The 13,527-nt window shown below is 44.5% G+C and overlaps 1 protein-coding gene across 1 annotated transcript in view; it reads left to right on the plus strand.

Annotated features, from left to right (window-relative positions):
* LOC107116881 (protein FAM193A-like) overlaps positions 1 to 13,527 on the plus strand; it is a gene marked incomplete at its 3' end in the record, with an annotated part of 64,914 nt that overhangs the window by 24,566 nt on the left and 26,821 nt on the right. The window contains exons 5-10 of the mRNA XM_015418902.1: positions 2,960 to 3,072; positions 3,448 to 3,696; positions 7,771 to 7,924; positions 8,014 to 8,196; positions 10,337 to 10,573; positions 12,284 to 12,476. Of these exons, the coding sequence (XP_015274388.1) occupies positions 2,960 to 3,072; positions 3,448 to 3,696; positions 7,771 to 7,924; positions 8,014 to 8,196; positions 10,337 to 10,573; positions 12,284 to 12,476 (1,129 nt within the window). The remainder of the gene's footprint in view (positions 1 to 2,959; positions 3,073 to 3,447; positions 3,697 to 7,770; positions 7,925 to 8,013; positions 8,197 to 10,336; positions 10,574 to 12,283; positions 12,477 to 13,527) is intronic.

Genomic DNA, 13,527 nt, shown 5'->3' on the forward strand with positions numbered 1-13,527 from the left:
GGCCGTTGACGTTCAGTCAGGTATGGCTGCGGACAAGCAGTTCCGCAAGGCTGAGCGTCCGTGGTTGACTGTAGTTGGTGGGAGGTTAATCCCAGCGATTTGGCAGTGATTTTCATCTTTCTGACTTTCTCTAGTACCTCGTCAGTTGACTTGCTAAAGAGGAGCTCGCCCTCGAAAGGCAGATCCTCGACACGAGCTCTCGTGTCTGGGGGCAGAGGAGAGGATCGAAGCCACGAGTGTCTGCGGAGAACTATGGCGGAAGCAATCACCCTGCTTGCTGTATCCGCAGAATGCCTGGCTGCATTGAGCTCCTGTCTAGCTAGCCCTCGGTTTGTACCTGTTTGGCTTGGTCTTTCCTATCGTCAGTCAAGGTCTCCAACAATGGGGTCAACTGTTCCCATAACATAATCTGATATCTGGACATGATAGCTTCAAAGTTAGCTATCCTCAGGGCCAGTGCTCCGGAGGTATAAATCTTTCTCCCTAACAAATCTAGTTTCCTGCCCTCCTTGTCTAAAGGGGAGGATCTCGGACCTTTTATCTGTCCAGACACTATTGAGTTAGGTTGGGGATGACGGTATAAAAAGGGGGCATCCTGTTCCCTGATCTTATAGAGGTTCTTGACCTTCCCAGTAGAACCCTTGACCGAGGACGGTGTTGCCCAGTTATTACGGGTAATTTCCCTAATACCCTTTATCAAGGGAACAGACACTGGACCTGAATTATCGGAGTATAAAACCCCGAAAACTGGATCTTCTTCCAAAGGTTTGGGGGAGACATAAGCAATCTTAAGGGCGTTAAGCATATGAAGGAGCTGTGCGGAATAACCCCGCAAGTCCTCTGTAGGAGATATCGGGGTGGGATCGCCCACGGTCTCATCTGGAGACGAAAGACAGGCGTGCTCTGAGTCCGAGTCAGTGTCGATGCTAGAGGCCTGTTAAGCATGTAGCAGCTCTGGTAGCAAAGCCTCGTCCTGTCCTCCTGGGGACCTGGGACACGCGACAGATGGAGAGCTAGCTCGACCCGTGGCGTGGGTTAGGGCAGGAGGATTGTGCGATGCAAAAGGAGCAGGGTACCAAGGTGGTAAAACCCCTGGGGGCGCGTTCCCCCAATCAGGAAGATAATGCCCTGGAGTGGTCCCTCCTCTCCTGCTGCCGGAAGAGCAAGACCCGGAGGATTCGCGACATGACTGATGGCTGATGACGTCCGGCTCCTGCCTTGAAGGTAGATCTGGGGAGTATACTTGATGATACTCTTCCGAGCCCGACGTCGAGGCGTGTCGACGTCGATCACTCGGAGATCGACGTCTAATCAACTGCGAACGGTTCGACGGTGAAGCGGGTGACGGAGAGGTTCGACGGCCCACCGACATCGAAGTAGCGTCTACGTCGATCGCCATCATGGCCAATGATGTCTGACGTTGATAACACCCTTCTGGGCTCGACGCTGAAGCGTGTCGACGTTGAGCGCTCGGAGAGCAACGTCGAATCGTAGGAGGAGAGGCTCGAAGTTCCGTTGACGTCGAGGCAGCATCAATGTCGAACGCCTCCATGGTTAACGAAGCTTGACGTCGATGACACCCTTCTGGGCTCGACGTCGAAGTGTGTCGACGTTGAGCGCACAGAGAACGACGTCGAATCGATCGTGAACGTCTTGACGTTGAAGCGGTTGGAGTAGAGGTCCAACGGTCCATCGACGTCGAGGCAGCATCGACGTCGATCGCTCCTGTGGCCAATGATGGCTCTGACGACAGCCGCAACGGCTGCGACGGTGTGGCTACCCCAGTGCTGCTCGGAGGTACCTTTGGGGGCTTTGCCTTGCCCGTTTTCGCCCTTTTCGAAGGCGGATGGGCTAAAACGGATCTCATTCGATCCTTCCCTGCCGAGTTGTGCTTCGGCTTATGGGATTTAATAGGCCTCCTAGGAGAGTGCCTCACAAGTCCTGAGGTAGAGGGAGTGCTGGGTCTGACCGACAAAACTTGCTCCCAAAGGGCCACTTTAAGTCTCAGCGCCCTGTCCTTCTTATTTCTAGGAGTTAACATACCACAAACCATACAGGAATCGGTGTTGTGGCCTTCTCCCAGGCATAGGAGGCACTTGAGGTGATCATCAGTGGCAGCCATTTTCGATCCACAATCCTGACATCGTTTGAACAAAGCCATGAAACTGTAAACATTTAAGATAAATTCTTCTGAGGAAAAAACAGCTTTTCTTTTTAATCTTTTTTTACTGAGGTAAGTAGCTGTAGCTCTGGAATACGTCCTTTCCTCACGGCGGCAAAAAAAGGACTGAGAGAGAGAGGTGCCTCCCCCTCCCCTCGTCACGTGACCAAATGGGCGGGAAATGGCTCATTTCACAATCCTCTCCGAGGGGAGGGGGGACTCAATTCTTAGAAGATTGAGGAAGCTCTTGGAATGTTCTTCCGCGGCAGGCCTGCCTTCAGGCAGTCCCATGTGGGACTGCACAGAAGACACGATGATGAACATTTATTGTTGCATGAGCTTTCATAAGCTAAAGTCCTGTTCTAATGGCTAAAGTTGAAGAAAAAGTAAATAAATCAAGCTGACTCATAATTGCAGGACCTCAGTTTTAGCCACAAAGTAAGAGGCTTCTCATGGAAAACTGGAAATATTGGTTCAGTCTTTAGATCTGCATTCAGCATGTAAAATGGATTTGTTTTTTGTTTTTGTTTTAAAAAAGGCAATTTAAACTCACTCCACAAGGAATGGTAATTAGCAAGCTTTGAAATGGAATGTTTGGGGTATGGAGGGGCTGCATTTCTAACTGTAGTGTATAAATAGTTTTTATCTGAACATACTGTATCATCAAGTTGGTAATCTTTATTTTGGAATTTTATTTCTCAAGGGGAAATATTTTTTGTATAAATTTGTCAACACATTTAAAAAATGTACCAAAAATAATTATCAACATTTCCTTCTATATTCCCTTGCAAATTTTAGTTAAATAGCAAGAAAGCACTGGTTGGAGAAACTAACTTCACAGACACGATGAGACATCTGTTTTCATCACGACTGAGTATTTCCGATTGTCCCAACTGCAATTACAGGCGCAGGTAAGCTTATAACTTTTTAACTGTTTTTAACTTCATGATATTAGTGTTTTGGATAACAAATGACAGTGAGTAGCACAAATCGATTGCATTGATCCATTACAAGTGATCAGCTCCCATAAATTGCCTTTGACGTATGTTGCCAATGCAGATATGTACCTTGGTGCACGTTTCATTGTGCACCATGCCTACTTACCTGATCCCTATTGATTTGGCTGGATAAGTGATTTGATGTAAATGAGGATGAAGCTGGCCACCAACTGCTACATGTGACTTGGTGGCTTTCTTCTACAGCTGGAATGTGGCCAGTATGTTTCAAAGGAATTGAATGAGACCTGTAATGCTAATAACATTGTTGCATTTTTAATTCATGAACAGATGTACTTGTGATGACTGCAGCCTTTCTCATATTCTGATGTGTGGAATCATGGATACACCAGTTACAGATGACATCCACAGTAACCAGCTAACACTGCAGATTGATTCTGCTCCCGATTATCTGTCCGAAATCCCCCTACCTAGCCTGTCATCTGGAAGCTCAGGGTCTGGTTCCAGCTCCCCCTTTAATGTACAGCAGGCAGAGAGACCAAGACTCATTCTGGCAGATAATGGCTCCGATCCAGCTTTGTGAGTGCAATCTTCATTAACTTTTCGGTTATAACAAAATGAAACGCTTTGGGATCTGGTTCCCCAGGGCAATACCCAGAAGTTCTAGGTCTGCAGTTGGGCGACTGAGTCATACCCGCGCCCGCTCCCATCAGTTTCTTGTGACAAAGTCCTTTGGAAGCTCAGAAGGGAAACTTGGCAACATCCTTTGGCACATGAAGAATTACATGTGAAAAGGCAACAAAAAGGAAAGCCTGTCCAAAAAAACCACGCACGAAAATACTTGAACAAAATTTAGGTTCTTTGGCTCCCAGCTTTAGAACAATTATGTGTTTTAAAATTAAGGGTGTTGGTTTTGTACATTTTAAAAGACACCCCCCACAGCTTCATAAGGAATTTTAAGGGTATTCAAGGATCAAACTAAAAAGGGAAAAAACCTGAGAGGAGTGAGAAATTGGCGTTCTAATGACTTTTAGTATCATGGAGAAGGGGAATTAAGGTCCCACAGGAGGTGGCCATAGGTCCCGCAATGACCCCGGTCCAGGATTTTATAAGATTTTAAAGTCTCTAGTTTGTTTGTAGCTAAAGGATTTCCAAGGCAGGGTAGGTTTGAAAGAAAAGTGCTTTTTTCTGATCGTAACTAACTGCATCACGAAAGGGACATATTCTGTAACAGCTTATAGTATCCTGAAATTGGGTTTGGTAGCAAAATTATGGTTTGGGGATCAGTACCAGTGTCTGGCCACCCACCCTCGATTTCCCATATGGCATGGAGGTAAAGAATATGCATGTTGTACCACTTATATTCACTTTAGTAAGCAGGAAATTACTCATCTAGCCCTACAGCTCCATTCATGCACTTGGGGGGGGGGATTTCTTATTTTCTTTTACACCTCCACCTTTTCTCCACAATGGGGACCCAGAGTGGCTTACAGTGTTCTCCTCCATTTTATCCTTGCAACAACCCTGTGAGGTAGGGTAGGCTGAGAGCATATGGCTGGCCCAAGATCACCCAGCAAGCTTCCGTGGCAAACCAGGGATTCAGGCCTGTGTCTCCCATATCCTAGTCTCCTAACTCCACTCTGCCCTGGCTCTTAGTATAGATTGACTCCTAGTAACACTTTATGCAAAATTTTCTAATCGTGTACAAATCGTGCCTTACAGTTCCTTTAAAAAGAAGTGACTTGGAATCCAATGGAACATCCCCATTTAAAATTTGGTATCTGAAAAGGTCTTGCTTGACAGTAAGGCAGAGACATATTGTTTCATGTCCATATTGTACTTTGTTTGCATCCTTAATACCCTTGGTTGTGGTATTTTCATTATGTGTTCTTTCTAGTAATTTATTGCTCTTTATCAGGGGTGTCAAACATAAGGCCCAGGGGCCGGAACTGGCCCGTCCAGGGCTCTTATGTGGCCCACAGGCAAGTAGTGCAAGGGAGGGAACACGAGACTGCTGGGGGGAGTGGGCGGAGCCATTCTGATTGTGCCTTCAGCATGGCGGAGCAGCCTTGTCTGCGGCAGTCACACAGCATGGGAGCATCTGCTCAATGCCGCACTGCTGGCTCTCCAGCCCACCCATATGGGTTTTCCTTTGCACCCCCCTCCCAGGCCATGAGGCCTTCCAGTGAGGATACACCAACTCAGAGCTTACCAGCTGCTGTCCTTTATACAGTTTATATCTCCGGGACCTGGCATTAACATTTTATGGCACGCATGGCCCAGCCCAACAAAGTGACATTTTGTGTCAGATCCGGCCCTTGTAATGAACGAGTTTGACGCCTCTGCTCTATATCCCACTACTTGATTGCTCCTTTTATGGTACAGGTTTCGATCTGAAGCCTAGTAGCTTGCGCTGATAAATGCTGAACCTGTCAACGGGTTTCTTTTCGAAGATATCAGATCCAATATTTATTTATGTATTATTTATTAGATTTATAGTCCTCCCTCCCCTGTACAACAGGGCTCAGAGCAGGTGACAAGAGTATTCATATAAACAATATCCATAATTTTGAAATTATTAAAACAATTCTTGCAGTACTACAGGCAGGTGGTAAATTAGGACATAAAAAGGGAAGCACGACATGGCTGCCCCTTATCCAGGGGAGAATAAGTATCATAAGGTAAAGGTAAAGGTTCCCCTTGCTCGAAAGCTAGTCGAATCCGACTCTAGGGTTGCGGTGCTCATCTCCGTTTCAAAGCCGAAGAGCCAGCGCTGTCCGAAGACGTTTCCGTGGTCATGTGGCCGGCATGACTAAACACCAAGGTGCACGGAACGCTGTTCCCTTCCCACCAAAGTGGTACCTATTTATCTACTTGCAATGTCTTGCTTTCGAACTGCTAGGTTGGCAGTTATAAATATCATACAGAATGGTAAATAGAGAATAACCAACATGGGAAGAGGAAAGGGACAGGGGGAAAGGGAGGGAGGTCAGCAAGCCTAGCTGGAAACCATTGCTGTCCTGAAGGACCGCCTCTCCCCGTATGTTCCCCCAAGAGCACTACGATCAGGGAGCCTCCATCTCCTGGAAGTTCCAGGCCCCCGAGAGGTTAAGTTTGCCCCTACTTTCGGTGGCGGCTCCTACCTGGTGGAACGAGCTCCCAGAGGAGATCCGGGCCCTGCGGGACCTTGTGCCATTCCGCAGGGCCTGTAAGACAAAGCTCTTCCGCCAGGCTTTTGAGGAGGAGCCATCGCCGCCACTATCCCACCACCACGATAGTGCTTCATCGTCTGCCCCTATCATGGGGGGCAAGCATCGCCTGGCAGAAGCGCATAGAACAGCGCTGCTGGAGACCGCGCTATTGAGACAGCTGGCCGCCGAATTGGGTTCATTGTTCCCATCTTGGGTGATTTACATAGGAAGATCAGAGCACCTTGATTATTGTATGGTTTTTATTGTGGTTTTAATGTTTATTCTATTGTATTTTATCTATTCAACCCGGCTTCGCCGCATGTTAGCCACCCTGAGCTGTTGGGAGGGCGGGATACAAATCTAAAATAAATAAATAAATAAATAAACCATTGGCCTGGTCTTACAGGCCCTGGAGAACCACATCAGATGAAGAAGAAGAGAGTGGATCTGTACCCCGCCCTTCACTACCCAAAGGTGTCTCAGAGTGGCTTACAGACTCCTTTCCCTTCCCCTCCCCACAACAGACACCCTGTGAGGTAGGTGGGGCTGAGAGAGCTCTGACAGAAACTGCTCTTTTTTCAAGGACAGCTCTTATCAGAACTACGGCTTGCCCAAGGTCATCCAGCCAGGTGCAAGTGGAGGAGTGGGGAATCAAACCCGGTTCTCCCAGACTGGAGTCCGCGCACTTAACCACTACACCAAACTGGCTCTCGATCTCACTTGGCAGAGAGTTCACCAGGCTAGGGCTGAAAAAGCCCTGGCTCTGGTTGAGGGCAGCCGGATATTTTTCGGGCCAGGGCTCACCACTAAGTTGTTATCCCCACTGAGTGTTAAGCTCTTTGGAGGGTATACCAGGAGACGCAGTCCTATAGATATGCTGGTCCCCAGACCATTTAGGACTTTAAAGGTTAATACCAAAACCAGTGTTCCCTCTAAGCCGAGTCGGTGTGAGCTAGCTCACAGTTTTTTAGCCTCTGGCTCACGCATTTTTGTCTTCGCGCAGGAAGGAGGGCTCCAGAGCAGACTAATTTATGCAGCAGCCAAGTGGCTCGCTCACAACTTTAGTGCCAGTAGCTCACAAAGTAGAATTTTTGCTCACAAGACTCCACTGCTGAGAGGGAGCATTGACCAAAACCTTGAACCTGATTCGGTATTTGACATGGAGCCAGTGCAGCTGGTGGAGCACGGATTGAATATAGGCTCTAAATGGGGTTCCGGTAAGAACACGTCCTGCCGCATTCTGGACCAGCTGGAGTTTGCAGGTCAGCCTTAAGGGCAGCCCTGGGTAATTCCCCCCCCCAAAAATTATAATTTTGGTAGGCAAAACTTAAAAAGTAGCAGCCACATTGTTTCTAAATGAAATTTCCTACCTGTAAAGTAATAGGAATCATGCATTTCAACTTTGCTTCTGTTGCTATTGTCTGATGGAGCCTTTTATAGAAATAAGGCTTTTTCTTTGCAGTAATAGTGAAGATGAAGATGTGGCACCACTATCAGCAAAACTTACTGATATTTACTCCTTCAATAATTTTGATAACACGGACATTGTCAGGAATGTTGATGGAATCCACAGTGAACTGAATGGTGGAGCTGAGAACCTGACATTGAAATATGAGGTACTGTTATTTCGAAATACGTTTCATAACGTTTGTCTGATGAACTCCAGTGGAACCCGCACTTCATCTTTTGCCTTTAAACTATTTAGCACTCTCTCCGGGGAAGCAGTACTAGTAGCAGTTCATCAGAAGATGATGCTGAAGAAGCAGATCCTGAAAATGGTAGTGAACTGCCAAGAACTTCAGAGGGTGATTTGATGCTTGGCGAAAATGTGCCAAGGGAAGGGGAAGCCAAAAGGGACAGTCCTTTGCCGTCATACACCGCTCAGCAGGTACAGCTAACTTTGTTCTTTGGACTGTTGTAAATGAACTTTGAAAACACATTCGTTTGTGTGTTCTTACAAATTTGATGTTGGAAATGGGGGCTTTGTCAGGCTTTAGCCTCACTGGCCACCCCCCCCCCCCCGGCTGCGTCTCCCAGTTGTCTTCCTGTCCTCAGTGTGAGCATTGTTTATAATGTGCCATCCAGTCTTAATTAAAAAGTTGTTGGGAGAGAGTTTAAACTGCTTCTTTTACAATGCCAAATGGAAGCACCCACAACTTGGCACCCATTTTATTAATTGTAATTTATATTCTGCCTCTCAGTGAATATTTCTGTAATGGATGCCGCTAATTTGCCCGGTTATCCAGGTGGTGGATATTCTTCAGAGGATTAGCACTGTCCTGGGCATCAGCCAGTGGCATAGCATGTAGGCAGAGAGGTTTCTAAAAAGCAGCCAATAAGGGGAAATAGTCTTCCTTCTCTTCTACAAGAATAATTTTATTTTGATTTTCTCCCACTTGCTTTACTCTGTATATTCAGTCCACTGCTGAGGCATATTGCCTTTTCTCTGTAAAGCACTGCAGAAACCCACTCCTTGCTGTGACTGTCACCTTCACTGCAGCAGTCTTCTTTCCGTGGCCTTCCATTGTCACATCTTCTAATTAAATCACTACTGCCTGTTCAGGCCTCGTTCCTGTCTGTTCAGACCTTTTTCTTTATATCCCTGTGTTGGTTTCCTGTCCTCTCCCATACTAATCACAACCTTATAACGTCAGAGCTCCGTGTTGGCCTTGCCTTCTCTGTCACTTTGCACTCCCATCCTGAAAGTTCTTTGCTTGCTCTTCAGTCCTTTAACTGCTTTCACCCACCTGAAGTTCTCTTCCTCATCATTCTGTCACATCTTTCATTACCCATACTCTGTTTTTTCCTTCCTATGTCAAAATCAGGGCAATGATATATTTTTTGTTTCTGTTACTTTCCAAAACAGCATGTGCATTATAAACACTGTTCCACTCACCCACACACACACACGAATTCACAGCAGACAGTGTAGAATAGCATGCACACTGTTACTCTCTCTCTCTCTCTCACACACGCACACGCACACGCACACACAAGAATGTGCAGTAGACAATGGTAGAATAGCATGCATACTATTACACTAGCATGCATACGCACACATACTAGAATGCACAGCAGACAGTGTAGAAGAGCAATGTCACATTAAGTGAAGAATATGTTTTTTTCTGCTCAAGTATTGTTTTCCTTGAGTGAAATTGTTGGTAATATTTTTTTTTTCAGATACGTATAGTAATTGTGTTCACTTTCTGATCAGCAATGAATAAGAAACTAAATTATTGGTCAGTTGAGTTATTTATAGCTGATTTCAACAATAATCTGTGTGATATTATAAGCATGCAAAACCTAATTATTTTTGTAATGTCAGACTTAGGATTTATAGTTTAAATTTAGGAAACTTGCTGAACACTTTTTTTTCCACCAGAGGCTGCAAAACCATCGTTCATACAGAGCTTGCTATTCTTCTTGTTGCCTTTACTAGAGAGATTCTTGTGAATTCCTGCATTCATATGTATGACTTCAGTGGCTGTATTCTGTCAGGTGTGCTCCTATTTATGGAAGAGGCTTCGCCACTTGATTTGACGCTGTTTATTATTTTGAAATGTAAATACCCCTTCAGTTAACCTAACAAGTTGTCATAGCTACCTTATCAGTAAGAAAAATCCCTTCCTTCAATTCCTATCAAAATGTTAGAGTGTAAGCTCTATGGGGTGGGGGCCTGCCTTATTTCTTGTGACTTACCATTTATTGGAACAGATAGTTTGGAGACTGGGTACCACAGAAACGCATACGTTTATGTATTTCTTTCCTTTTTTATCATGTCAGGGCCTTGAAATTTTATCTCACTGATCAAATTTGATGCCAAAGGTACAGACCAATGACTACACCACAGCCTTACCTGAACAATAGTTTAAAGAGAGGGTGTAACTCATATAAAGTTAATGTGGCTTTAAGTGATTTTATTTAAAAAATGACACATTCTGATATTTTTAAAAAAATTACTGAAGCAACTTGTAATTTTTTCTGTATGATTTGGGTTAAGCACTCTGCTTTTTTTTAATTACTTGCAGGCTGATCAAGGTTCAATTTGTTGTGAATGCCATGTCTGTAAACAGGAAGCCTCTGATGCTGAAACAAGATGTCTTCCTGCTGGGCATCAGTTTAGGATCCCAGAAAATCCTGCCCATCCTGCTCTTCACCTTTACCCTCATATTCATGGACAAATACCTTTGCATACTCTTCCTCACTTACCTCCTCCACTGCTCCATCCCTCATTATATGCAGCTTCCTCCTCTACACAGAGTAAGGTAAGCAGTTGTCCACAGATTTCCAGGAAACAATTTCTATGCAGCTGCATTTGACCAGTTAAACATAAGTTACTTGCTCACTCAGCAAATGCTATCAGATATTACTTGGTGAGACACAATTTATTAACATTGCAGATATTTTGCAGATCTTTAAAAAATAGCTGCTGAAACTCTTTTAAAACAAAAGCACACGAAACTTAATTGAAATGCAGTTGTAGCATTTCAGTAACATTAATATTGTGTTGAGACCATAATTTTAGGTAAGGAAGGATGGCTCCAGAGCAAACTAATTGATGCAGTAGCCAAACGGCTCGCTCACAACTTTAATGCCAGTAGCTCACGAAGTAGAATTTTTGCTCACAAGACTCCACAGCTTAGATGGAGCATTGGTGGGGACCCAAAGTGGTCTGGGTGCAAAAGAGATTTCAAGCTGCACCAAAGGCTTCTGGAACAAAGAAGCAAAAAATGCCTCCTTGTGATATTAAAGTCAAAGAAGACCGTGGTGTATAGTTGTGTAACCTCCAGGACTTAGAAAAGCTCAAGGAAAATTATTAGATCTTTGGTGACTTTGTTCGTGACCTCACAGGAAAGGAGGTTCTACCATTCTCCTGGGTTTTTTTTAGAAAGATCAACCTGAAGCTGTTGGCCCCTCTCCCCCACCTGAATAGGATGCATGTACAGATTTCCTCTTGTGAACAATGTTGTCCTCTTGCCACAGTGTCAGATTAACATTTTCTGAAAAGAACAAGCAATCTTGAATAACCCTTGATTATATTTCCAGTTAAATCCTATGACAAAACACATCTAAGCAACCTGCTAGTATAACAGTACACTACACTCAGGCCTTAGACAATACTCTCCATTTACTTGGGCTCTGAAATCAATGCTCTCCCTGTTCTCTCATGATCGTTGATATCCTTGAACCAGTTCTGCTCTTCATACAGGAACCACGTCTGGCACTGTTATTTTCCTTTCTTTTTAAACCATTTCTGTGGATTATTTTATGGAGTACACATCCCAGGATTTTGCCAAGAAACTCAGCTAGATGAGAGGCAGGTCTCGGTAAAAGTGTTTTACCTGTGGTTTACCACAGATGCTCTTGTGCAGATTTGAGTGCTGAGAAGTCCACTGACATCTTAAATAGCAGATCTCCTCTATGCTTGCCTGCCAAACCTTGTGACTGACAGAGTCCTAAGGAAGACATATTAAGACGTCGTATTAATTGCTTCACATCGACCCAGATGGCCAGAACTTGTATCCTACTAGTCCAGTGGTGGCGAACCTATGGCACGGGTGCCAGAGGTGGCACTCAGAGCCCTCTCTGTGGGCACACGTGCCATCGCCCCAGCCAGGCCCAGACCATCATTAAAGTGTCGAAGTCTCTGCCAAATAATTTTAAGAAATGAAAGCATTTGGGATTGCTTTCCTTCCTTTGTTTGGATCATCTTAAGTTAATGTATGAGTTGTTTTTTTCTAAAGTAAAACCTCAGTATTCAGGTTAAATTGCCATGTTGGCACTTTGCAATAAATAAGTGGGTTTTGGGTCGCAGTTTGGGCACTCGGTCTCTAAAAGGTTCGCCATCACTGTACTAGTCTGTTCAGCAAAGTTTTAAGTTCTCCTCAATCGCAGCATTTTCCCATGAATGTGACCAGTGATTTTGAGTGGATGCAAATAAGAAGAATGTTAATTAGAAAATACTGTTGTTGTAGGCACTGGTCCAGAATTATACAAACAAGTATCAGGTACTCAGTACATCACTCCAAGATCATATATATCCAAGTTGTTTTGGGAATACTCCAGACTGGAAAAATTCTAAATTTCTAAGCATTTGGGGATCAGAAGTCATGAATGACAAGAACTGGAATTCCTCTGCCTTTTTGCAAGATGTGCTTCCTGGTAAGGGTAAGTTCTGCTTCACTCTAAAAAGTTGCATTTTGATTCTAGGTATTGAAGTCGTTTTGTTCTTGACTGAGCAAGATTTACTTTCTAGATTCTCTTTTGGGGGTGTTAATTGTTAAACAATATGAGAGAAGAGATCCGAATTGAAGAAATGTCTGTGATAATTACATTCTGGCATTGTCAGAATTTAGCAGAGATTGAGCTGTAGGTCAGAGGAAACAGTAGAGTATTTCATCAGAACTTTAGTAACAAAATGTAAAGAAAAAATGGTTCCAGACCTGTGTAATGACTGGTAATCATTTCTTTCTTTCTGTGTGATGTTGGGAGAACATGCAGTGGTGATGAACTGTATTTAGTTGTGTAAATAGAGCATATTCATTCAAAAGACATGAAGATGCAAAACTACATAATTTGCAGCTTCAGTATGTACATATTCTGGTCTATTGTAAAGTCTGTGCTGATGTTTGTTTGTGAATAGAATTTTTATCAAAGATACGAGGTCTTATAAATAGCCACAATCTAACGCAGGATTAGATACGCTTAGGCCAATGTGTTTCTACCAATTATTTAAGAGTTCAAATCACTGCCTGTGTTTCTAGGCTGGGGCTTTGCTGGCCACTGCCATGTGACTTCAGTCCTGTTACTGGAGGAGGGAAGCGAGGTGCTCAGGAAGGGCACCATCCTTTGCGCTTTGCCAGAGGAGTGTTTCAGTGGTCCTGCATGCCTGCTTGTGGCTCAGAGTTCTTCCTTCCTTTTTATATTATTATCCAAAGCAACCGGGATGGAATGTATCTGAATGGGAAAAGGATAGTTGGGGAGAAGCTCAATTGCTTCCCCACTTCAGCACAAAATTGTCTTCGCCAGGTTGGTTTTTTCTTCTTTGTGAAGGGAGAGATGGACCGATCCTGTCTCTTTCTCCCTGCATCTGAAAAAGCAGCTTGCTAAAGGGAGTTTTGGGGGGGCTGGCAAGCAACCAGAGGAGAGATGAACAACCTTTCTGCAGCCAGAGACACAAAGTACTGGAATGAATGTCCTGTAGCAGATAATCATTCCT

This window comes from Gekko japonicus, unplaced genomic scaffold (genome assembly GCF_001447785.1).
Source record: "Gekko japonicus isolate JY-2015 unplaced genomic scaffold, Gekko_japonicus_V1.1 scaffold2139, whole genome shotgun sequence".
Taxonomy (NCBI): domain Eukaryota; kingdom Metazoa; phylum Chordata; class Lepidosauria; order Squamata; family Gekkonidae; genus Gekko; species Gekko japonicus.